The sequence below is a fragment of the Panthera uncia genome, chromosome B4, assembly GCF_023721935.1.
Source record: "Panthera uncia isolate 11264 chromosome B4, Puncia_PCG_1.0, whole genome shotgun sequence".
In the NCBI taxonomy this organism is placed as follows: domain Eukaryota; kingdom Metazoa; phylum Chordata; class Mammalia; order Carnivora; family Felidae; genus Panthera; species Panthera uncia.
The window spans coordinates 31,344,950-31,369,877 of NC_064809.1; the positions used below are offsets into that span (position 1 = coordinate 31,344,950).

The following is a 24,928-nucleotide window of genomic DNA, read 5'->3' on the forward strand; positions in this document are numbered from 1 at the left end:
TCCTCCCCGTCCCCGGGCGCGGGGCGCGGGCGGCGGGGGCGTGAAGGCGAGGCCCCGCCGCCGCCGCCGCTGCTGCTGACCCGGGGGCCGGCCGCGGCTTCCGCCCCCTCCCGCGGCGGCGGGCGGGCGGGCCTCCCCTTCACGCCCCCGCCGCCCGCGCCCCGCGCCCGGGGACGGGGAGGAAGGCGAGAGCAGCAGGAGTCGGGGGGCCACCGAAGATGGGGAACACTACCTCGTGCTGCGTGTCGTCCAGCCCCAAGCTCCGGAGGAATGCCCACTCCCGACTGGAGTCCTATCGGCCCGACACGGACCTGAGCCGTGAGGACACGGGCTGCAACCTGCAGCACATAAGCGACCGGGAGAACATCGACGGTGAGTGCGGGCGAGTCCGGGTGGCGGGGCGGGGACCTCGCTGAGCCCCCTTCTGACGTCCCCGCACCCCGCCTGCATCCGCGGTGCTCTGCCTGCACAACCGGGCGTCTGTATGGCCGAGGCTGCTTTTGCTTTCTCAGCCTGCTTCTGTAACCAGGGCAGGACGATGTCTTCGTCTCCGTAACCCGGGAGCTCGGGGTCCTCCAGACCCCGAGTGGCCCTCTCGTATGTACCCCCGAGTGAGCGGCGGGGAAACTTTGCCAGCGGGCGGCTCGGGAGTACCGTGGGGGCAGAGGGGCGCAGGTCGCGAGGTGACAGGAGCTGGCCCTTGTCCAGACTTGAGCGGCCAGTTCTGGGGCGGGGGCGGCCCGAGAGCCTGCGTTCCAGGCACTGTCTGAACGTAGCTACAAGCCAAGTTGTGCACGATCAGAGCTCGTTTGTCCTTTAAAAGGCGAAGGGAATGGATGATCCTTGGTGTAAATGACGAAGGAGTGAATCCCATTTTGGAATCAGTCTCTACCTAGAGTTAGTTAACAGGGTTGGCATGTATCAGCTTTCCCCGGAAACTTATAAATTGACCCCAATTGGCAGTTCCCTATGTCAGTTAAAAACTTAAAAAAAAAAAAAAAAAAAGGTTGTTTTTTTTTGGGGGGGGGGCGTGTAGGATTGGATAGCTTCACACGAATAATTAAAAAAACACAAAAAACAAAACTAGATTATTATTAGAATGGTTTGGAGACAGCTTTGGGTTGTCACCCAGTTTTTCCTTGGGGTGGAATTACAGTCCTATAGATTTCTGATTGAGCTGAGTGGCGTTTGGTTTGGACTAGTGTTTGTAAAGGAAGTTAAAGGATTCATCACTGTACCTAGTAATGTTTATGTATTTTATTGGTCTCAGTATATTTGTTAATACTAAGTTATCCTTAAGCTGCGTGGCTTAATATCTATGGATAGGTAGTTTATGCATTATGCTTGAAACACAGTTTACATAATTTTCGACTTAAAAAATGTGAAATTGGTAACATATTCTTATGACAATGTGATTATTTCTTTTTTTTTAAACCCCCAAATCTCACAGTTGATGTAGTTGAACAAAGATGAAAAATTTTTTTGTTGAAATGAATTGACACAACTCTGTCACAAGTCATTCTTGACAGCTTTGGGATGTAGAATTTCCTCTAGCGTGGAAAGCCAAATTTAAACTGCTAAAGGAAAGAATTTTCTTACTGTTTAGCCTCTTTTAATTTCTTCTAAATAGTAATGTCATCTCTACTGGACAGCAGTTTTATTAAATGAATACCATATATTAAAGGGACTAATATAACATCTGGTTTATAGTAGACATTTAGTAAATTAGGGTTCCATATGGTATTTGTAGTGTAGTTATATTAGATTTCCATTATCTTAACCTATTATTTAGATGTCTTTGCCCTATAGTTCTACTTTAATTTTATGCATTTAAAGGCATCTAGTAGAATATTAAGGTCTGGTCTGTCTTGATCACTGGTATGATCTAAGCAGCTGAAAGAAATGTCATTTCTAGTGTATAGTAAAGATTTAGTAAGTATTGTATTTTAAAGGAGTGAATGAATGAATGAGTTTATTATAGAAAGCTATTACCCAGTCTTATACAATGCTGACAGGCAAAAACATTTGGAAATAATTTCTCCGTGTTGTGCACTATTACTGAGAAGAGGCTTTATGTTTTAGATAATGAATTAAAAAATAGAGATGAAAGAAAGATTCATACTTCTTAAAGGCAAGCTATATATTATTGACTATAATAAGGAAATGGAGAAAAATAGTAATTATAACCATTTATTTGGCACTAAGTATTGGAAGGATTTTGCCAAAGGAAAATAGAATAGTATTGTGTGTTCTTTCATTTGAAAGAAAACTAGGTTTTGGTCATCAAGTCATTTTTGAGAAAACATATGGAAGATTATCACCTCTTGTTTTGGAAGTTCAGGATAGTGTAAGAGACTCTGGGGCAGTTTAAGAAGATTTCTAATCTAGGTTAGTAGTTTCTTCCCATCCCAGAATTCACCCCAGATGATGCTAGTTTAAATCCAGATATACTAATTCACTATTTAAACAATACTCTCTTTGTCTCTCCCGTTCAATAAGTAATACTTATAGGATTTACCTATCCATAGTTCTCAATGTTGGTTTCAATTACACCAGAGATCTAGGCGTGGGCGTTGGCATTAATATGTTTAAAGCTCTCCAGGTAATTCTAAGATGCAGGTAGGATTGAGAATCCCAGGCTGGATAAGTCTTGAAAGTGTTACCTGTTGTTCGGTGGCATTTTCCATAGATATTCATTCAGTATCAGAAGCTGGGAAAAGAGAACAGATTTAAGTTAAGTAGCATATAGAAATAGATACAGATTTTAAGTTCTGAATTATATTGCTAGATGATTAGTGAACACTCTAAAACCACAGCTGAAACATTCTTGATTCTGGTATGTAACAAAAGCTGAAGTGTTTAGATACCATCTTTATATCCCTTAAGACATCTCAGACAACTAGACTTGAAAAGTTCAGAGAAGTTCATGGGGCTTCTGTGATAGGTCAGCTTCTTAAAATCACAGAGACATGAGGTATGAATCCATGTTTTCCTTGCCTAAAACACACAATGGGTAATATTTGTCCTGTACTGTTTTAGTGACTGAGTTAGGGCAGTTAGGCTTCTATGACACCTACCAGCAACTTGCCCTGTACTCAGTACCTTAGTGTTAGATTATTCATATTTTTGGAATAATACATATTAGACTCATCATCTCTGTAGATATTATTTCTCATAAAATTATTCTGAGACTGAGAAATAACAGAAAGACTTAATGACAGTGACAGTAATAATTGCACTCCTTATATATTGTGTACTCTGTGTCAGATGCTGCTCTAACTGCTTGATATCTATTCATTCTTTTAGTACTCACAATAACCCTGTGGATAGTATTAACTTTAAGACAAAAGAATGAGGCAGAGAGAGGAGAAATGACTTGCCCAAAGTCATACAGCCAGTACATGACACATGGAAACTTCCCATTGTTGCTTGGATGGCCTGGGGCAGGTTGTCTGTCTTTGCAGTCATAGCCACAGTTTCTCAGAGGAAATATCATCTATCTGCAATAGAGTGCCCTTCTCTAATTAGATTATTTCTGTGGGAGGAGAGAAAGAGGGGTGGATTTAAAGAGAATTTGAGATTTGATGAGACCGAGGAAAGTAGAACAGGATGCCTGTAACATCTGTACCAAAGTGTCAATTTAGGGTTTTGCCTCAAAATGATTGCTAGCAGTTTCATCCTTTGTAGATCAGTTGTCTTCTTTGACAAGCCAATTTCTCTATTATTCTGTATCTAATCTGTTAGGAAAGAATGGCCCTCAACCTTCAAAATATATCCAGAATCTAACTGCTCTCAAAACCTCTCCTGCTGCTCTTCTGAGCTAAGCCACCTAACTGGTCTCCCTGCTTCTACCCTTGCCCACTACAGTCTGTTCTCAACACAGCAGCCATGGTGAGATCCTTTATAACAAAACGAAACAAAACAAAACACAACAAAACAAAACAAAAAAACTAGCATGTGACTCCTTTGCTCAAAAACTTGAGTGATTCCTTATTCCACATCAAATAAGAACTTTACAATGGACTTTTACCATGGAGTCGTTATAATAGACTTCAAGGCCCTGTGTGATCTGCCTGCCTTCCTGGCTCACTTGCTAGCTCACACAAGCCACATGGGCCTCCTTCAGTGCTGGTTTTTTTTTTTTTTTTTCAGTGCTGGTTTTTGAATAAACCTGACATGTTCTCACCCCAGGGCCTTTGCTCTGTCCCTCTGCCTGGAGTGTTTTTCTCTGTGTTTCTTCTTGGCTAACTCTCTCAACTGCCTTCAGTCTTGGTTCAAGCCTCACCTTTTCAGTGAAGCCTTCCTGCATTAACAGGAAGGATGTTAAATGGGCCTGCATTTAACATCTCTCCTGTTACCCCATCAGCAATCCTGGTACACATTCTCTGAATTACTGTTTTTCTTCCACATCACCTATAATGTGCATTATAAATATTTACATACATATGTCATAACAACAACTATTTCTGTCTGTATTTAAGTTTTACTAGAAGATTTTCATTTTGTTCACTGATGTAACCCAAGTGCCTGCTGCCCTGAAGACACTCTTTGTTTGAATGAATGAGTGAAGCCAACAACTTAAAGACATCGGAGTCAGAGTATCATCTTGACTATTTATTGCATGAGAAGCATAGGAGGGAAATAGAGAATGACAAGACTTGTAATAATGAAAGTAGAGTGGATATGTAACTTTTTGGTTTTGTGTTTTGACCTGAGAGGTAGCAGGTACGGCAAAATCCTGAAAATGAAACTTAAGAAAGGTTTTAAAGTGGGGCATCTGGGTGGCTCAGTCGGTTAAGTGTCCAACTCTTGATTTCGTCTCAGGTCATGATCTCACCGTTCCAGGAGTTCGAGCCCTGCATCGGGCTCTGCACTGATGGTGTGGAGCCTGCTTGGGATTTTCTTTCTCTCTCTCTGCCTCTTTCTCTCTCAAAATAAGTAAACTTAAAAAAAAAAAAAAGAAAGAAAAGAAAGAAAACATAACAAAGAAAGCATAACAAAAGGAAAAAAAACCGTAAACTGAAATAAACTATGGCTAATGGAAGTCTGCTTAACAATGTGATATATTTAATCTTTTTTTCCTTATCTCTTCAGATGAATGGCTTTAGCGGTGGCTTTCCATCCTTAAAGATCAACATGAGGCCAAAATGCATAATAAACCAAAAAGTACTACATGAACATATGCAACTATGAACATAGCCACTCATGGTGATTTTCTTTAAACATGAACTGTATTCTAGGATATACAGCAAATGATGTTTTCACTTCCCGTAGTCAGAGAAGCTAGAAGCCTAAGGGGCTCATCCTCGGTATGGGAAAGATGACTGGAAAAAGTGCTCTCACTGTTACAAGGGTGAGGAGACAAAAGGGCAATTTAAGATCTAAGCACCTGTTATAGTATTAGCTTAAATTATTGTTCTTGGTGTTTTTTTTTTTTTTTGGATATCTGCAGCCTTATCTCTTTGGCTTCATTTTTCTTGTGTCTCAGACCCACTTACCATTTCCAGCCTGATTAGCAAAACTATACCTGGACTTTCATTCCAGGCTAAGATTTATTAGCTGCACTGCTTGTAAGACTTGGGAAGACACCCTGATCAAGCATGGCCTGATGCATATTAGGCAATGTGGAGAGGTACACTTTAAAGGTTTGCTGAGAGCGCTGTTCTCCAAAGCACTATGATGATTCCATGACCTCTACTACACTTATTTTCCTCTCTATTTTAGAATCATGGAGTCATTGCTCCCCACCCTCATTTTACGGATAAGGAAACTGAAATTTGGAGAGGTGCTGTCTCTTGCCCGGGTTATGCCAATCATGGACAAGGGCAGTAGAATTTACTATGTGTTAACTTTAGGCCAAGTGTTGTGCTGATTACTTGACCTGTATTTTTAAAGATCTTTATATCTTTCTCTCTATTTTACAGAAGAGGAAATTGAGACTCACAGGTTAAGAAATTTGCTCAAGTTTTCATAGCTAGTTAATGGCAGAGTTGGGATTCAATCTGCTGTCACTTGCTAAAGCTCCACCTCTCAACTGCCCTGTGACAGCTAAGTAGGGAGTGACCTGGGTCTAAAATCTGGCCCCCCTCTTCCCATGCCTAGCCCATGCCTGCTTTAAGCCATTCATTCATTGTCTGTATTCTTTGGGTTGACAATACTTTGTGATTAGGATTTTTACTTTTCTGCCTGCTTTTTGAGAGGAGTGAAAGATTAAATGATTTTGTTGAATGGTAAATTTTCTCACCCTTTTCTACAAAGCTGATTGTCTCTGTTATCTTAAGGAGACAAATTACTTTCACATTTCTGGTTGGATGAAACCAACACAAAGATTAAATTTTGTTGGTATCTAGGAAAGAGCAGAACCAAAAGGAAAAAAATAATAAGATGCAGGACCTGTGAGTGGCTTTGAAATTCTGTTTTAGTCACACAGGGTCAGAGATTTAGCTCCAAGCGTGTCATATTTAGTTTACTTTAAGGAAGCAGCATTTGGTATTTTTCACAAGAGTGCTGTTGATGGTATCATGCTTGTCATACTTCAGAGTACAAATCCTTTTATGAGTCAACATATAGGCAGCCAGGCTCAGTCCATGGCAATAGCAGTTGATATCATGTGTTCAGTATCATTTTCAGATTTTCAGCGTATGGCTGGAAGGAGGGAAAGAGTTCATTTTCCCTGCAGCATTTTGCATCATCTTGAAACGTTGAGTAGTTTGTTGCTGGGATTCTTGGTCAGGAGATTGTTTCTTCTCTGTACTCTGAGACTCTCAACATTATTCTATCCTACCTTTCCTGAAGAATGAATCAGGGCTCAAGAAGGATAAATCCAGGACAGGGTCTTCCCAGGTGGTTTATGGATGTGCCTTTAGCTCTGTGAAGTGTGGTGGAGCGCAGAGAGCAGGAGCTGAATAATCAGGAGACCTGTGTTCCAGACATGGCTCTGCCTTTACCGGGGGACCTCTGTCCTGCTGGGCCTCACTTTCCTTTTTGCTTAAAAAGAATGTGTCTAAGAGTACTGTCTTGCCTTATGCCCTGAGGTACCTAAAATGAGAATCAAAATGAAGCTGAAATGCTTAATAAACCAAAAAGTACTAGATGGATGTGTGTCATTGAACATAGTACTTATGTTGATTTTCTTGCATTAAATATTAAATGTGTTCCAAGATATATAACAAAGTGTGTTTGAACTTTCCATAACCAGAGAGGCTAGAAGCCTGAGGGGCTCATCATAGTAAAGACATCAATGCAGTCAGTGTTCATAAGGTAGTGCCAGAAAGATAACTGGAATTTTAGAGCTGGGTAGGATGAGGTTATACACAGCAGTATAACCTTTGAATGGGAATCTTGCTGGCAGTAGAATTTGGAACAGAAATATTACTCTTTCTAACATTTATTGTCCTTCTGGGTTGCAGTCTCTCCAAAGTCATACCGTGATGGCATGCAATGAGCAGTGGGACTCCTGGGAATAATAGAGTCCACCCAGGCAGTCTGCTGACTGTGCCATGGGAGCGACGTTCCTACTAATGTTAGTATGTACCCTTAGATGGAGGATGAAGCCAGGTTTTTGTTTTGTTTTGTTTCTATTCTTCAGAGAAACTTTTAAGGTGCACATGTGCATAAATTTATTATATTAAAATACTACTTGGGGTGCCTGGGTGGCTCAGTTGGTTAAGTTTCCAGCTTCATCTCAGGTTATGATCTTGGGGTTCATTGGTTTGAGCCTCACATTGGGCTCTGTGCTGACAGCTCAGAGCCTGGAGCCTGCTTGGGATTCTGTGTCTCTCCCTCTTTCTCTGCCTCACCCCCATTTGTGATCTGTCTCTCTCTCTCTCTCTCTCAAAAATAAATAAACAAAAAAATAAAAAGGAGAACTGATGGGCTGAAAAATGAGCTCAGTCAGCCTGGAACAAGTAATTGGAGGCTGTTTGTGCCCATTTCTTTCTAGAAGGAGTCTACCTAGATCCACAATTGCAGAGAGCTCAGATCTCTAACCCATTTCTCCCTTCCTTCTCTCAGCTGCTTGTAGCTGTTTCCTCTGGCTCTCTTCCTTTACTTCTAGGGGCTCTTTTCACTATCTGCTACTTGGAGGAAAGGGGTGTTCCAAAGCTCCAATCGATTGTTGTCATCTGACAGATGACTTCAAATCAGTAAGATTTTGCCTGGAAAGTCTTTCAGTGAATCTGAGAGAAGAGATCACCTCAGGAGTTGGTTAGCTACAAACTACTACACTCTGGACACCTCTGTTGCCTTCCTGTCAAGGTTGTTTTTATTTTATTTTAAAAATTTTTTTAAATTTTATTATTTTTTAACATGTTTATTTTGAGAGAGAGAGGGAGAGAATGTGGGGGAGGGGCAGAGAGAGAGAGGGAGAGAGAGAATCCACACTGAGAGTGTGGAGCCCGATGTAGGGCTTGAGCTCATGAACTGCGAGATCATGACCTGAACTGAAATCAAGAGTCGGATGCTTAATCAACTGAGCCATCCAGGTGCACCGAGTTTTTAAAAACTGGATTGGAAAACCTTGAGATCTTTTTTTCTTCATCTTTGTCAGAATATTGACATTTTTTTTTTTTTACATGTATTCATTTTTGAGAGACAGAGGCAGAGCACAAGCGGGGGAGGGGCAGAGAGAGAGGGAGACAGAGAATCTGAAGCAGGCTCCAGGCTCCGAGCTGTCAGCACAGAGCCTGACGCGAGGCTTGAGCTCACAAACCGCGAGATCATGACCTGAGCCGAAGTTGGATGCTTAACCAACTGAGCCACCCAGGCGCCCCCAGAATATTGACATTTTATACATTAGTTTTGACTTTGTAAAGAAAATTTTATTTTTGATTTGTTTTTTAATATGGTTGAAAAATTGGACTGAAAGGCGGTTCTAAAAAGGAAGTTCTAAAATGTTTGGCAATGGTAATATTTCTAGGCTAAGTGTCTAGTTTTTCATGGTTATGCTACCTTGATAAAAAATTACTGTAATCTGGCTTCATTACTTTGTAACTGCATTACCTAGTACATGAATTTTAATTCCTGGGTCATTATTTTGTACGCTTTATTCCCTACTGGGGATGTATAGGGGGGCTTCATTGGGTATGATACTTGTAAGTGCCACGCTCAGTGGAAATGTACTAGCATCTGTAGACATGTCAATTGGCTTTTGGCACTGAGAAAAATACAGCTGGGTATAGTAAAGATAATTGTTAGCAATTGCAATTGCATCCTTGCCAGTTTGCTTTTTGAGCCTTGCAGAAATCTTAGTTGGACAATGAAATGCAAGTCACTTCTATTTTGGATACCTCTGATTATAGACCTTCTAGCTTTAAGGAGGAAGAACAGGAAACACCCTGCATGGGAGTTCATGTGTAATATAGCTTTGTGTTGCAAAACTGTAAATGTAGTGTTTAAAACATTTTATAAACAAATTCTTTCCTTTGGATGGATGCTTCTGTTCTTGGTGGGCAAAAAGGGAAAAGAAGTTATTAAAAATATTTTGATTATATTTGGTAAACTCCATGTCTCACTCTGCACATTTACCACTAGAGGAATTAGTGCATGGATAGATGGGTTAAGAGGTCCGTTCTTTGCCTCTCAAGAAAAGATTTCACTCTAAATTCAGTATTCTGTCCATTATGACTCTATATTTTTATAGAATATTAATTGATTACAGCTTTTCCATTAAGTATAATCATAATTATCCTTTAAGCTGTCTTTTGGTTTTAGGTATGGATGCAGACTTTGTATAGTTGCTTAAAAGTCTAGGTTTTAGGACTTCCTGTGTATCCTGTCAAAGTCCAGGTTGAAAAATGAAATCATGATGCTTTGTTTAATTTAGTTTCAAAAATTTCAAACTCACAAATTCATCAAGGATTACTTCATTTCCAGTGAGTATTACTTTTGTCAGTTTATATGGGTAATTTTATTTTTCCACAGCCTTTTTTCTCTCCAGTTGTGTGTAAGCGTGCTGTTACTTTAATGTGTAGTTTTACTTGAAAGCATTGGTTAACAGGGTTTATATAGCATTAGAGATCACCGCCTTTCTTCTGAGAGCTAGAGTAGATGTTACTGAAGAGATACAAGTTGTTTATTCACTTTATTTTTGGCATATATTTGACTCTTTTCTGTAAAGTAAATCTAATGTCTGATTTTTCCATTTCTTATATTTTGTAGGAAGTAAAGCCTAGCAAAGCTGATATTCAGAAGTATTAACCACTCAGGGATAAATTTAAGGGGTAGGGAATATATTCTTGCTTTGTAAACCATTTGCTTCTGTAGAAGATGGTGTTTCTGACAGGCCACATATCTTAAGCACCATGCGTGCTCTCTGTGCACACTGGGCTGTTGTAGGGTTCTCTTCTGCAGTAGGAGGGTTACTTTGTAGCTCAGGTTATGAAGCTGTTGGCAGCCTCTGGGTGTTGGAGGTCAAGTGTATGAACAAAGGAGGTGAGGAGGAGCTGTGGCAGAATGGTTAAGGTGGGACAAGTCAGGGAGGACCCAAATGCAAGGCAGCATGCATTATAACAGCCAGGCCAGGCCCTGAGAGGTGAGAAATAGGCATCAGAAGTGGAATGGTTGCTTTTATAATTGGTGATGTTTGGGTGCCTCTGCATCCTTGAGACCAATTTGGGATGGATAGCAGCCGTGGCAGTGATTTTCTGAGTTGATGGAGATGGTCTCCTGGGAGAGGCCCTGTGGCCTTCTGACATGAAACCAGGAGACTGCATATCCAGATAAAATTGTCTTCTCTCATTTAACTAGTACATATTGAGAGGAACATTTGTTGAGTTTTTTGAAAATGAAATTTGTTCTTGTGCCTGGGTATTTATAAGACAACATTGTGACAGGACTAGAAGGAAAGAATGAAGGGGATTGTGGGAAGGAGTGTTTGGCTGAAGTGAAAATCTAAGTGCAAAGGGCTCATGTCTGTAGGTGAGTGTGTACAGTATTCTGCTAGATGGAAGCCACTTACCTCCACTAGGCATGGCTTAATGCAGCCTTGTCCTTGCCCCTTAGTCTCCTGTGTCCTCAGACTGGATCTGTATATTCACTTTGGACATGGAAGGTTGATACTTCATGGTATCAAATGAGTGCTTTTTTCCTTGCTATCTGTATCTGGCTGTAATTAACACTGAAACGTGTCAAACTACAATATTGATATTTAGTAGAGAATAACAGTATAAATTGACAATGTACTTTTTAGTTTTTTATTTCTCAAAGTAATGTTCATATGGGTTTTTGTCTTGTTTAGCCACATTCACATGTGAAAGTGTATTTACTGAGCCTAGCTTCTTAGTGTAAAATTCAGGGACCTTTTCAGTAAAGCAGGAGTTCTTAATGAAGCTATACCAGGGTTTCTCAGCCTTGGCATTATTGACATTTTGGGTGGGATATTTGTTGTTGTTGGTGGGGGCTGCCCTGTCCACTGTAGGATGTTTAGCAGCATCCTTGCCTCTACCCACTAGGTGCTGGTAGAGTACCCCTACTCTCAGTCATGACACCAGAAATGTCTCCATACATTGCCAAATACAATTTCCCCAAGGAGCGACTCTCCCTCTACTTCTCTTGAGGACCATTGAGTTACAGGCTCTAGGATTCAAGGTGAAAAATAAACAGTAGAGTAACTTCCTAGTGGTTTGGCTATCTTGGTCACTTTCACACATTCAAGGCCTGGGGTAAAACTGTATAGACTCCAGGGAGTGCCATTAACTTCAGACTTGATGTGAATGATGCCCTGCCCCTCCTCTACCAGTTTTGCACAGCATTGCATTGTTCATTTGAACTGTTTAGAATTAGCATCGTGTTCTAAGATGGTGCTTCTAATGGTATTATTGACAGAATAGACATTGCCTGCATTTCTGACAATGGATGGTGTGCACCAGGGAGTTGTGTAATTTATTTACTCAAATTCAAAAATCACTTAATCTTCTTCCCTTACAGCTTCTCTTTTTCTTTTCTTTTCTTTTCTTTTCTTTTCTTTTCTTTTCTTTTCTGTTCTGTTCTTTTCTTTTCTTTTCCTTTTCCTTTTTCTTTTTCTTTTTTCTTTTACTTTTACTTTTCCTCTTTCTTTCTTTCTTTCTTTCTTTCTTTCTTTCTTTCTTTCTTATTTTTTAATATACTGAAAGGTACGGTGAGTTTTTCTTCTTTTAGCCAACAGTTTTATTTTTTACTTCAATTTTAAAATCGGCTAGTGCTGTGTGTGGGTTTTTCGTATTTTATAGTACTCACAGTGGGTTTTCCTTTTGAGAGTCTATTCTGATAAAGAATATAAAAATGGAATGTCTTGTATAGTCTGTAATTCTCTGGTCTATGTTTTCTGACAGTAGCTTTGGCTTGGTTTGACAATGCTCAGTGCAATTTAGTATTTTATGGATCTTTTGAAATTTCATCAACCACAGCTTGATAACCTGGCCTCCAGGGTCAGGCAGTGAACACAGGATGTTTGATTCTTGGGTCTGACATTCAAGAACATCTTAGTAGAAACCTTTGGGGCAGAGTTGGGAAACCCTTGTTGCATCTGTGTGGCACTGTTACACATTTAGGTAAAAAAATTTTAAGGAGGTACCTATTTATTTGATTTCAAGAGTCAGTTTCTTTACCTGAGGACACTTCTGCTGGAATAAGGACGTGGTGGCATTGGTTTATTGAAATAGAGTTTAAAAATTTAAGTCTTGATTTGTAGCTTGTCTAGATGAAGAATGCTCCAAGAAATGTGGTGGTGTGTTGTATTCCTGACGATTAATTGTTTTCTCTAAAAATATTTGAGCCAAAAATGTCAGTCCCTTAGATGTAAAAGTATAAAGATACAAATAGAAGTGATTCTTGAACTTGAAGATATTTTCCAAAAGCCTGAGGTTTGAAAATGTATAATCAACCTCTTCTGCGCCCATGTAGCACACATTGTTAGGAAACGTTATCATTATAGAATGCAGCTATTCATTAGAGAGGTGGTTTTCAGCACCCTTGTTACAGAGCACAGAGGGAAACAGGGTTGCCTGAGCCATTACTACAGGATTGAAAAGGCTCCTGGTAGAAAGATGGGAAGACCAAGTGTTCAGTGCTGTGACTATTTCTGGGGCTGTCAGTGTCTGCAGAACCATTAGTAGCATTTTTGGAGTCATAAGAAGGAGCCTTACCTTGTTTATAAGGCACATCTGGAAGGGACGTGGAAGATAAACTCATCTGATCAAGCTAAGCCATGAAGAAATAGTTAGACCTTGGTTATTTCTCTTTATTTTTTCTGTATTCTCCAAAGTGACATTAAGTATTATTTTTACAGTGAATCTAAAGCTTAACCAACCCCAGTATATGCCTGTTTCCATGAAATAAGGTCTCTCAGGGAAGGTCTAGCCTTACCCAAGCTAAATGTATTCTTGAGCTCTTTCACCTGCTTTTCAGATGCAAATTATATACAAAGCCTATTTGCACAAAATGAAAATATGACAAAACATATTTTGTACCACATAAGGGCTTTTAGCAGTTTGTGGGGACCAGGGATATAATTCTGAAACAGAAAATTATGATTATAGAATATTTAAGATATTTTCATTTTAAGCATATAAAAGCATTGGAACAAGAGGAACAAAAGTGCTGCTTATTAGGTGCCCTTACAGGACCTCTTTTGGTGAACAGTTAACTAGCTAATTATTAGGGTATTGTATATGAAGGGGTATTTATGATGCATTGAAATCCTTTCTCTTAATAAAGACTGATGCTTTTCTTGAGTGTCTTTAGCTTACCAGTTTATGGAGCCATTTCTCCTTGTACAGCTTGGTGGTTCAATTTAGCCAGCCCATGGTGGGAGTGATCACTCAGATCTAAATTAGCTGTATTGTTTGTTTCAGACCGTGTAAATAGTTCATCTAATTTAGATATTATTATAAGATGCTTGGTAAATGATGTTTTGGCTTCCATTTCACTTTTTTTACTCCACTGAAGTCTATCTAGAATACATGTCTTGTTAACTATTTTTTATTTGAAAATAACTGTTAATGCTGATGGTGGCTGTGGCTGAAAACTGATCACAATTTTTTTTTTTTTTGAACCAGAGTTCAAAAGTGGTGACAGGTTTTTAGTTTGGAATTCTTGCTGCAGATAAACAGACCGTATTAAGCAGAATGCTAATACTGGAGGAACTAGGCAAACAAAGTGGGGGCGAGTTCCTTTCCTTTTAAACTAGCATTTTAGCAAGTCGTAAATCCTCTATGTGGATGTGATTCTAGAATGTGTTCTTTTCAACCACAGAGAAGAAGTTGGAGAGAAAATGGAATTTAGTAGGCAGGTATTGGCTGAGAGATGCCTATTCTCCAACACGTTAGGGGGAAATTAGTGGTACCTGCAATGCCTAGGCTCAGAGTCACGACTACAGTAGTCAGATTACTCTAGTCGGTCCATAGAATTCCCCCTTGTGGTGGGGGCATTTTTAAGAAGTGTGAGAATTTGATGCCCACTGCCCCCTCCCCCTATAGGATTTTAAGGTTCAGTTCTTAAGTAGGTCAACAAACATTGGTTCCTCTAAGTGCTAAGTTCCCTGTTCCCTGCTGGATGCTGGGAATGCAGTAGCAATATAACTTGGACCTTGCCCTTAAGGTCCTAATGATCTATTAAGGGAGACAGATCTATAAATAAATGATTGTAGTATACAGAGGTAGAAGGGAGGCCAGAATGATTACCTCTGCCCTGGGTGATAAGGGTATGTGGTCAGGGAAGGCTTTGCCAGGACAGCCCTATGGCAATGACAAGAGGGGTGGGAGTGGGCAAGAGACAGGAAGTGTGCTACAGGCAGATGGAAACTGTTTCTGAAAGATCCAGGATGCATTGGGACATAGGTTCATTCTGAAGTCAGTAAGTAATGTGGAACTTTTTGGTGGCTTAATACCCAAAAATCTTACATAATGGAGTATGCTCATTAGGAGGACATTTGTTCTAAAAGATTTCATGATGGATGGATGTGCATTGGAGAACAGTTTTGTGTATTTTGCATATCTTCTAGATTTTGTAAAAGGATTACTCAAAGTTGTAACATGGAAGACAGAATAGAGGTTTTCAGACCTATGAAAGCAATATGCTGTTTTTGTTGAGTATGAGGAAATAGAGTCCTAGAACATTCATACTGTCAAGTACCATAGAGATCCTCATTTTACAGATAAGGCAACTGAGCTAAGAGGGATTGCTCCTCAGCATCACACAACTAGTTTATAGTGGTTTGCAGCCTGAGAGCAAGTCCCCTGATTGGGCTGGGGGAGGAAAAGAAGCAGGAAGGTTAGAGCCTTTTCACTCAACACTACAGTTCCCACAACAAGGTTAAATATTCCCAAGAAGAAGTTAATCTTGACCCATCTTAATTTTTTTTTTTTTTTTTTTACGACCTGAATGATAATTATGTCTTAGAGAATTATGTTAGTTATTAAGCTGTGTAACCAATTATCCCCAAATGTAGCAGCTTAGAGCAACAGTATTTTTTCTGTTTCTGTGGGTCAGGACTTCAGGCATAGTTTAGCTGGGAGCCTTTGGCTCAGGTTCTTCCATGAGATTGTAGTCAAGCTGTTGGCTGGGGATATAGTCCTCTCAAGGCTCAACTAGGAGAGAATCTGCTATTAAACTTACTCAAATGGATGTTCATGGCAACAGATGCTCTTTGGTTGTTGTCAGCAGTTCCTTGCTATGTTTGCCTTTCCTTAGGGCAGGTAGCAACGTGGTATCTGGCTGTCTCCAGAGGAAGCGATCTGAGGGAGAGCATGAGAGACCCCCAAGATGGAAGCTACAGCATTTTTATAACCTGAGTTTGGAAGTAACATGCCATCATTGCTGTTTGTTAGGCTCAAGTCTCTGAAATCCAACCTATACTCAAGGAGATGGTATTACATAAGAGTGTGAAAACCTAGAGATACTTTAGGGGCCTCTTGGAGGCTACTTACCACAAACATTAATTACGTTTCTTTTGGTTGTAACAGAAGTCCACTAAAACTGATTAGAGTGGAGAATGGGGGAAGGAAGAGTTATTGGAAGTATATGAGTGTATTTTATGAACTGCCATGGTGCAGAACATAACTGAGTCTTACAAGGACTTGGAATTGGGAGTTGAATAGCTTGTAGGAATTGAGGCAGCTATCTCTTTCAGTATTTTGCTTTTAAATTCTCTTGTCAGTTTTAGTTGATCTTATCTTTCTCTGTGTCTCATATTTATTTTTCTGTAAATCTTTATTCTCTTTATAAAATAGCTTTCTTTCTTTGAACATGGTACAAATGGCTACCCCAATGTCTTCAATTCTAGGTCCACAAAAGACTGACTAGAATCTCTGTGTTCTAATTCCCCCGGAGAAAGGATTGAGTTCACTCAGATTATTTAATAGGATGGCTCCCCCCGACAAAAGGTGTCCAGTCATCTATGGCGTAGTGAAGGTCAAGGTTGGGGATATAGACAGGAAGCCTTTCCACTGTTTGTTGTGGAGAATGAATATAAAGGGTGAGGTTGGAGGGGTTAGTGAATGGTTGGGGGAAGCAGATTTCAGAGAATGGCAGTTAGAAATAGTTTTCTCATATATTTGTTTTTTAAGATCATTGTTTTGGTTTTCCTAAGGCATTCCCAAATATAGTAGACCTAAAATGAGTGAATTTGGGTAAAACTCAGGTTGGGGAGAAGTTAGCACCCTCTTTTGAAAAGATGAACCTTAGCGTTAGCAGAAAAGCATGGTTATGTTAAGAAATTTAAAAAAAAGTCTTTGAGACTTTTGGTGACTTGAAAGCTAGAAAATAAGTAAGTTTTGAATAAAATTATAAATAAAATTACAATTTATTTCTCTCTGAACTTGCCCTTTATAAATTCCAGGTTTGTCTACTTTTTACAGAATGTTCTTATGCTATGAACATCTGTCAGCTCTCCCATCTTAGATTTTTTTTTTTAGCAGTTTATATAACTTAAATTAACTTAGCACTTCTAAAATGTTCCATTTAGTGTCTTAACATTCACTATGCTTTTGGCTCTAATTTATTTAAATAAATTATAAAAATGCTAAGAAGGTTTTTATTGACATTTTTGCATGTTTGTTTACTTCCATAGCATTTTAAAATAGTGTACACTTTGACATAGCTGTAAAGATTGTTGTATTATGGAGTGCCTGGGTGGCTCAGTCAGTTAAGCGTCCAACTTTGGCTCAGGTCATGTTTTCACAGTTGGTGAGTTCGAGTTCCACACGGGGCTTGCTGCTGTCAGCACAGAGCCTACTTCGGATCTTCTGTCTCTCTTTCTCTCTGCCCCTCCCCCCACCTCTTTCTCTCTGAAAAATAAACAGCTAAAAATTTTTTTTGCATTAAGAAGATAGAAACTGAAAGTCTTTCCTGGTAGTGTTTTTCTTTTTGCTTTATAGATTACTCAGTTGATTAGATTTTTGCCCTTAGAGTTTGATTTGAGCAGTCAATAGCAGCAATTAAAGCAGAGTAAGTATGTGGTAAATGCTTAGCTATATACATGTTAAGACACTGTTTTGTTGGCTAAAAGTTGAGACTGGCAGAGTAGCCTCTGGGAATTGCTGTATGGTAGATAGCTCAGAAGTCTCTGAGCGGGGAACCTGGTGATATATATGAATGGGGGAAGCAAGGCAAGTGGCTTTGGGGCAAGGTGGGTGTGGAGAGCAGAAGAGTGATTCTAATTATGGCAGGGTCTACTTAACTTGGTTTCAGTAAAGTTTGCTGGGTGGTGCTCCTTTGGAAAAATCTACTCCCACTATTTAACCAAATGTATTACATAATATTCCATTATTGTAGATTTAAATTTGGTAATAGTGCTATTTCCTGTTAGGGTCTGGTATAGAAAAATGACTCTGTTTGTAGTTGCAGAGATCTCTGGGAATATACAGCAAGTTTCTCTGGCTTCTTATAATTAATTGCTTCTTAGGATTTATTCTGTTTAGTCTGTTCTTTCTTACAATCCTGTCTCTCCCCTTAACAAATGTGGAGTTGATTATGTCATTGCCCTGCCTAAAACCCTGCTTGGCTCTTATGGTTCGAGTAAAACACAAACACCGCCCGATGGCTCACAGTCATTAATTAGTATTTGTTGCTGCCTGCCACATAAAACCTCATTTCTCACGTAGGGACCTCAGCCATAAGGGCTTCCTTGATGTTTTTCAAACTACCAAGCTTGTCCCTGTCCCAGGGTCTATGCAGTTGTTATTGCTTCGACTTTACAAGGTCATACCAGAGGTGATTAGCTGGTTGGCTCCTGGACATCCTGTGTTACCTCCTCAGAGAGTCTTTTCCTAGAAACATAATGCAGAGAAAGGAACCCTCCCACCACTGTGCCAGCTCCCTCATTTTCTCATTTTACCTTGTTTGCATATTTGTTGTATGTCTTCCCCTCCCCATAAGAAGATAAACTCCATGAGGATATGGACTATGATATCCACCATGATATCCCCGTTACCTAGAACAGTACTTGGCACATGGTGGTTGCTCAGTAAATATTTGAATGGGTAGAGATACTGCATTCATTTAACATCTAATAAACATTTCTTTGTATTTTACAACCTTGGCATTAAAAAACATTTTTTTTAATGTTTATTTATTTTTGAGAGAGAGAGAGACACAGAGTGTAAGTGGGGGAGGGCCAGAGAGAGAGGGAGACACAGAATCCAAAGCAGGCTCCAGGATCTGATGCAGGCTGCAGGCTCTGAGCTGTCAGCACAGAGCCTGACGTGGGACTTGAACCCATGGACCATGAGATCATGACCTGAGCTGAAGTTGGCTGCTTAACCAACTGAGCCACCCAGGCTCCCCACAACCTTGGCATTTTTAAAGAGCACATGTTATTTTATAAAATATCACTCAGTTTGGGTTTGTTTGATGTTTTCTCTTGATTAGATTCAGGTTTTATATACATTTTTTGGGAGGAATACTGCAGATATGATGCATCATATCAAGAGGCACATGTTATCTGTCTCAGCATTGGTGAGCATTGTGTGGTTAAGGGTGGTACTATTCAGGTTTCTTAAGTAGCTTTAATTAATAATAATTAATAAGTAATTTGTATGGAGATTGAGAGTATGTAAGTATTCTATTTCTTTTTATTTTTTTTAAAGTTTTTTTTTTTTTTTTTTTTTTCTACGTTTGTTCATTTTTGAGAGACAGAGACAGACCATGAATGGGAGCAGAGAGGGAGGGAGGGAGGGAGAGAGAGAGAGAGAGAGAGAAACAGAATCCGAAGCAGGTTCTAGGCTCTGCGCTGTTAGCACAGAGCCCAACGCAGGGCTCAAACTCACAAACTGTGAGATCATGACCTGAGCTGAAGTCAGACGCTCAACTCACTAAGCCACCCAGGCATGCCAGTGAGTATTCTATTTATCAAAGTTTTACTCATTAGTTGTAATGTCTGTTGATAATTATTAGCATCATCTCAGTTTTCCTAGTAGGCACTATAAGGAACAGCTCTTCCTTCTCCCCATTTGTATAATTGTCAGCATTGAGTCATGGATTTTTATTGTATTCAGTGAGTTGTAACCTGTTATTTTTTGTTGCTTCAGTTGTCCCAGAGTTGGTTGGTGGGAGCCTCTTCAAACTGGTTCCTTTCCAAACTGTGTTCTTTAGATGGGTCCTCATCATTCCTGAGCACTTCCTTAGTTTCTGGCAGGATATTTGCTGTTTAGAAATAATTTTTATCTTGGTTTGGAAAATCTGCTTTCTTCCCTCTTACAAAATATGGATGTAATGTTTTCTTTTACAGAACATCATTGTAACATCAGTAGCAAATCATGATGCCTGAAAATGTGACCTTAAATAACTTTCTCTCTCTCTCTTTTTTTAAGCTGTCATGATTTTGCCTGTTGTTTCTGTGAAATCAAAGAGCAGCAGCTTATCTACCTGTAGCTTAGGGACAAACTAACATTGTGTGAGATGGTCAGCAGTATTTATTGAGTACTGCCACTGCATAAAGCTATCTACCTGGAACTGATAAAACTATAAAGGAAAGTAGAAGAGAGCATATCTCTGCTCTTAAGGATGGGTTTAGTGGAGGAAGACAAGATTGTACTGCACATAAGAACAAGTGAAATTGAAAAGGTGAACTTTTGCAACTAACTGTCTTCTTTATCCTGCTTACATGTAAAGATTATCATTTGCTTTGTAGCAGTAGTCTCAAGAACTTGGCGCCATTTGTGACCACCTCTTCTAGAGCTCATACACACAAGACAAGGCAAGGCCAAGGCCTGACTAATTTGGTCGGTAAAGATACAACAAATCACTTCTGAATTTTGATGGTTGATTACTTACACACAGAGAAAAGAATAAGCCAAAGGTACCAACTTCCTGTAATCCTTTTCCAACACACCAAAGTGACACTAAATAAGAGAGGCCAGTGGGTGCATGTGTCATGGGATACACTCTGCCAAGAAGCCAAGGCTAGTTGCAGCTAACTGAGCTTATATTTTGGAACTCTGTTCGGTGTGGGGTGGAGGAGTGTGCAGAAGGCCCCATACTTCACCAGAACCCAGGAGCCACCTAGATGCCCCTGTAGCGTTGAATTCTTAGGTTTTGTCCTTGAAGTTTTTCTTTTCTTAAAAAAAAAATACAGTATTTTGTTTGCATGTCTTTGCCGACATTTCCTTAGGGTGTGTTTCTAAAAGTCATGTTTTTGAGACAAAGAAAACTTGATACATAGTAGGCAGGAATTAAAAAAAAACTGGATGCTATTTTTCAAGTATATGTGAGTAATTTGTAATATAGGTTTGAGAATTGTCAATTTGCTCACTGAAATCTTCATTAATTCATTAAAGAAATAATACTCAACATCTATGGAGGACCACAACATTATATTAAGTGCATAGGTATTACAGAGATACACAAGACTCTAGGTCGCTAAATTTGAATAGATCATGAAATTCTAATTGTGAAGATAAGAAGTATATACATTATCATTTAAGGCACTGTGTCATATGTACCATGTTAGTTGTTACAAAAGTAGGTGCTAAAATCAGACCAAAAAGAATGTGCTGTAAGATGTCAAAGGTGGAAGAGATGACTTTTGACCGCAGGTGATTTGGGATAGCTTCAGGGAAGAATGGTTTGGGCTTGGTCTTTTGGGTGGGTGGTTCTTGTGAATAGAAGAATATAAGACTTTTCAGATAAAGGGGGAATGACAGTGGAAAAGGCCTAGAGGAGGGAAAGTACAGGATTTATTTGGGTCATGGTGAATGGAGTCAGTTTATTCTCAGAAGAGGGGTAGAATAGTCTGGACAGGTCTTGGGTCTGTTGCAGCCTAATGTGTTCATGTGGTATAGGGCCCTGAATGCCAAGTTGGGGAGTGTCAGGGTTTTTGGGTAGTCTGCTCACTTGATTAAAGAGGCCCCAGGAAGATTAATATGTTGGAGATATGAGAAGTAGATGGGAATGGGAAAAGATCAGAATCAGTGACATCAGTTGTGTTGGTTCACTGAGAATATCTGTGTAAGATAATTGGATTGAAAAGGAGGGTATACAAAGAAGCTATCCTGCTACTGCCACACTCCCTTTCCCTAACTCTGACATTGCAAATGTGCTGAGTCAGAGCAAAGGCTTTCACAGAAGTCTTTGTATTTCTACCCACCTGATACTGAGTAATTATGAAATCATTGTTGAAAGAAATGAGTGAAGCAGCAATATAATTTTGTGCCTAAAGGTGTAAGAGTGAGGGAAGATTCAAGAGTTGACCCTGAATTTTTGCAGATGGATGCTGTTCTAGTAAAGGAGGTTGGAGAAGTAAGGAGGAAGAATTGGCTTTGAGAAGGGAGAAGGTGAAATTTTTGACTTTAGATGGGTTTATACAGTCTTTCTTGATGGTAAGTGATAGTTTTTCCAAAATTCATTTTAATAGATTCCTGTAAGAATATAATTCTCTAGGGGTGCCTGGGTGTCTCAGTCAGTTAAGCGTCTGACTCAGCTCAGGTCATGATCTCCCTGGTTTCCTGCCTTGCATTAGGCTCCAAGCTGACAGTGTGGTGCCTGCTTGGGATTCTCTGTCTCCCTCCCCCTCTCTCTCTGCCCCTCCCCCACTAATGCTTATTCTCTCTCTGCCTCAAAATAAATAAAACTTAAAAAAAAAAGAAAAAGAGTATAATTTTCTAATTCAAGTAATATGGAAAAATCTGAATGTTCTTATCCTCGGACTGGTGTCAGAGAGATGATGGAAGGATCCAGATTTATAGTCAGTTTACTTGATGAGAATGTGTGTTACAGTGCTCTTGGTGGTTTGGGATCCTTTGATCTCATATCTCAGATGATTTCTGGTCTTTTAGTTCTTTGACCCATAAAGTCCCCATCCATCTGAACAAGACAACAGGCATGCAGGGGTGAAATTGAAGTACTCAGATAACAGAATTTTTTTTTTTTTTTATTCCTGTCTTTAGGTTATTCAAGCTAGCATTGCTCTACATCAACACTAGTAACAGAAAGTTGACTAAATTCTGCATCCTATTTGTCCCCCATGTAATTAGATATACCAAAATGTTGCTTTTTGATCACCAGACATATGTTTATAAATTGGTTAAAAATAATGTTATGCATTTAACTAATTTATTTTTTTTAATTTTTTTTAATGTTTATTTATTTTTGAGACAGAGAGAGACAGAGCATGAGTGGGGGAGGGGCAGAGAGAGAGGGAGACACAGAATCCGAAGCAGACTCCAGGCTCTGAGCGGTCAGCACAGAGCCCAATGCAGGGCTCAAACTCACGAACCGAGAGATCATGACCTGAGCCGAAGTTGGATGCTCAACTGACTGAGCAACCCAGGCATGCCCCGCATTTAACTAATTTAAAAATGTGGTGGGAGGGTCAGATCATTAGGATGATCTTTGAATTCATATTTGTAGTAGTGTAAAATATTAAAGATGACATTTCTAAAGAGTTTTGAATTCTTATGTGAAAGTCAGCTTTTTTTTTTAATGTTTATTTATTTTTGAGAGAGAGAGTGGGAGCAGGGGACGGGCAGAGAGACAGGGAGACAGAATCTGAAGTAGGCTCCAGGCTCTGAGATGTTAGCACAGGGTCTGATGCGGAGCTCGAACTCAGCTTTAAAAAAAAAAAAAATTTATTTTGAGAGAGAGAGTGAGAGAGAGAGCGCACAAGTGGTGGTGGTGGGGGGGAGTAGAGAGAGGGAGAGAGACATAGTCCCAAGCAGGCTCCACACTTCTGGTGAGATCGCTACCTGAGCTGAAGTTGGACGCTTAGCCAACCAACTGAGCCACCCAGGTGCCCCATATGAACATTATCTACATTAGTATGTTTATAGGCAATTCACTTTTGTGAATGTTTTTCATTTTTCTAGTTCATTTTTTCTAGCTACTGTTTTAGTTGAAATGTGAACATTTTTTTATTGTGAGTTCGCCTAGTGCTGGTTTAAGTCCAAGTACACCATATATATATATATATATATATATATATATATATATATACACATATGTTACTATATGTTTAACAGTCAACTTAAAGGTATTTTAAAAAAATTTGTTTTAACCTTTTATTCATTTTTGAGAGAGAGAGGGTGAGACACAGAGTGTGAGCAGGGGAGGGCAGAGAGAGAGGGAGGCACAGAATATGAAGCAGGGTCCAGGCTCCCAGCTGTCAGCACAGAGCCAGACACAAGGCTCCAACTCACAAACGGAGAGAGATCATGACCTAAGCCGAAGTCCGATGCTTAACTGGCTGAGCTGTCCAGGTGCCTGCCCCTAAACAAAGGTATTTTTAAACAAAGGTGTGATTTTTTTTATCATGTTGAAATTTGGTGATTAGTACTTTGGAAGGTGGGAAATTCCAAATGCGGGTGAAAGATTTTTATCACTGGGCTTCATACTTAAGAGTCTGTTCTATCTCAAACTTACCTGGTAATGTTTATTGAGCTGGTGAGGCTTATGGAGTATAAATAAGATAGGTTATCTTTCCTGGAGGACATTGCTTATCTTCTCTTGAGGACATTTGAAATTGAAAGCAAGAATAACATAAATTTGTTACTCAGCTAGAAAAGAAAAAAATACTTATTTTCATATTTATGTTTAACTGTCCTCTTGATATAAAGACTTGGGTGGCAATGAGTGATTGATTGTTTAACTGCAGTGTTAATATCTTTTTATTTTTTTAATTATTTTTTTTAAAATGTTTTATTTAGTTTTGGGAGAGAGAGAGAGAGAGAGAGAGAGAACGGACTAGTGGGGAAGAGAGAGGGAAACGCAGAATCCGAAGTGGCTCCAGGCTCTGAGCTGTCAGCACAGAGCCTTATACAGGGCTCTAACTTCAAGAACCATGAGATCATGATTTAAACTGAAGTCAGACACTTAGCTGACTGAGCCACTTAGTTGCCTCAATATCTTTTTTTTTTTTTGAAGTTTATTTATTTATTTTGAGAGAAAGAGCATAAGCAAGGGAGGAGAAGAGAGAGAGGGAGAGAATCCCAAGCAGGCTCCCCAGTTTCAGCACAGAGACTGATGCGGGGCTCCATCTCACGAACCGTGCTCATGACCTGAGTTGAAATCAACAGTTGGACACTTAACCAACTGAGCCACCCAGATGCCCCCTCATCAAAAGGTCAAAAGAAAAGCTAGATTCATTTCTTCTGTGCTTAACAAATAAGGAGTCATTTCTGTGCCTCCTATTGCTAGTAGATAAATTATAAACTTCACAAATTAAAAGCCACAGAAGAATAACCGGAGCTAAAATTGTCTGATTTGTATGCTCTTGTCAGGATTACCTGCTATTGGGTTACCTATTGCAAATTGAGATGGTTTTGGTTAACTTCCCTGGGTTTTGAGTTGTCAGTTCTCTTTTGCCTCCATTAATCCTTGTATGCTTAGAAATTTCCAGTTAAGTGTAATATTAGATAAAAAGAAAATAATTATAAACCTAAATAAAATCTTTAGCTAATAGTATTAATATTAGTTTAAAAATTATACTATGCCTATTGACCTTAGGGGAAGCTGAGGGAAG

At 39.6% G+C, this 24,928-nt stretch overlaps 1 protein-coding gene across 5 annotated transcripts in view; it reads left to right on the forward strand.

The window, feature by feature from the left end:
- The window catches only part of CCNY (cyclin Y), a 310,156-nt gene that overhangs the window by 81,570 nt on the left and 203,658 nt on the right, over positions 1-24,928 (forward strand). Inside the window, exon 2 of one of the 5 annotated variants that reach the window (XM_049627008.1) lies at positions 47-372. The exons of the other annotated variants lie outside the window; for them this stretch is intronic. Within the exon in view, the coding sequence (XP_049482965.1) occupies positions 219-372 (154 nt within the window). The 5' untranslated portion in view covers positions 47-218. The remainder of the gene's footprint in view (positions 1-46; positions 373-24,928) is intronic. 5 annotated transcript variants of the gene reach the window in all.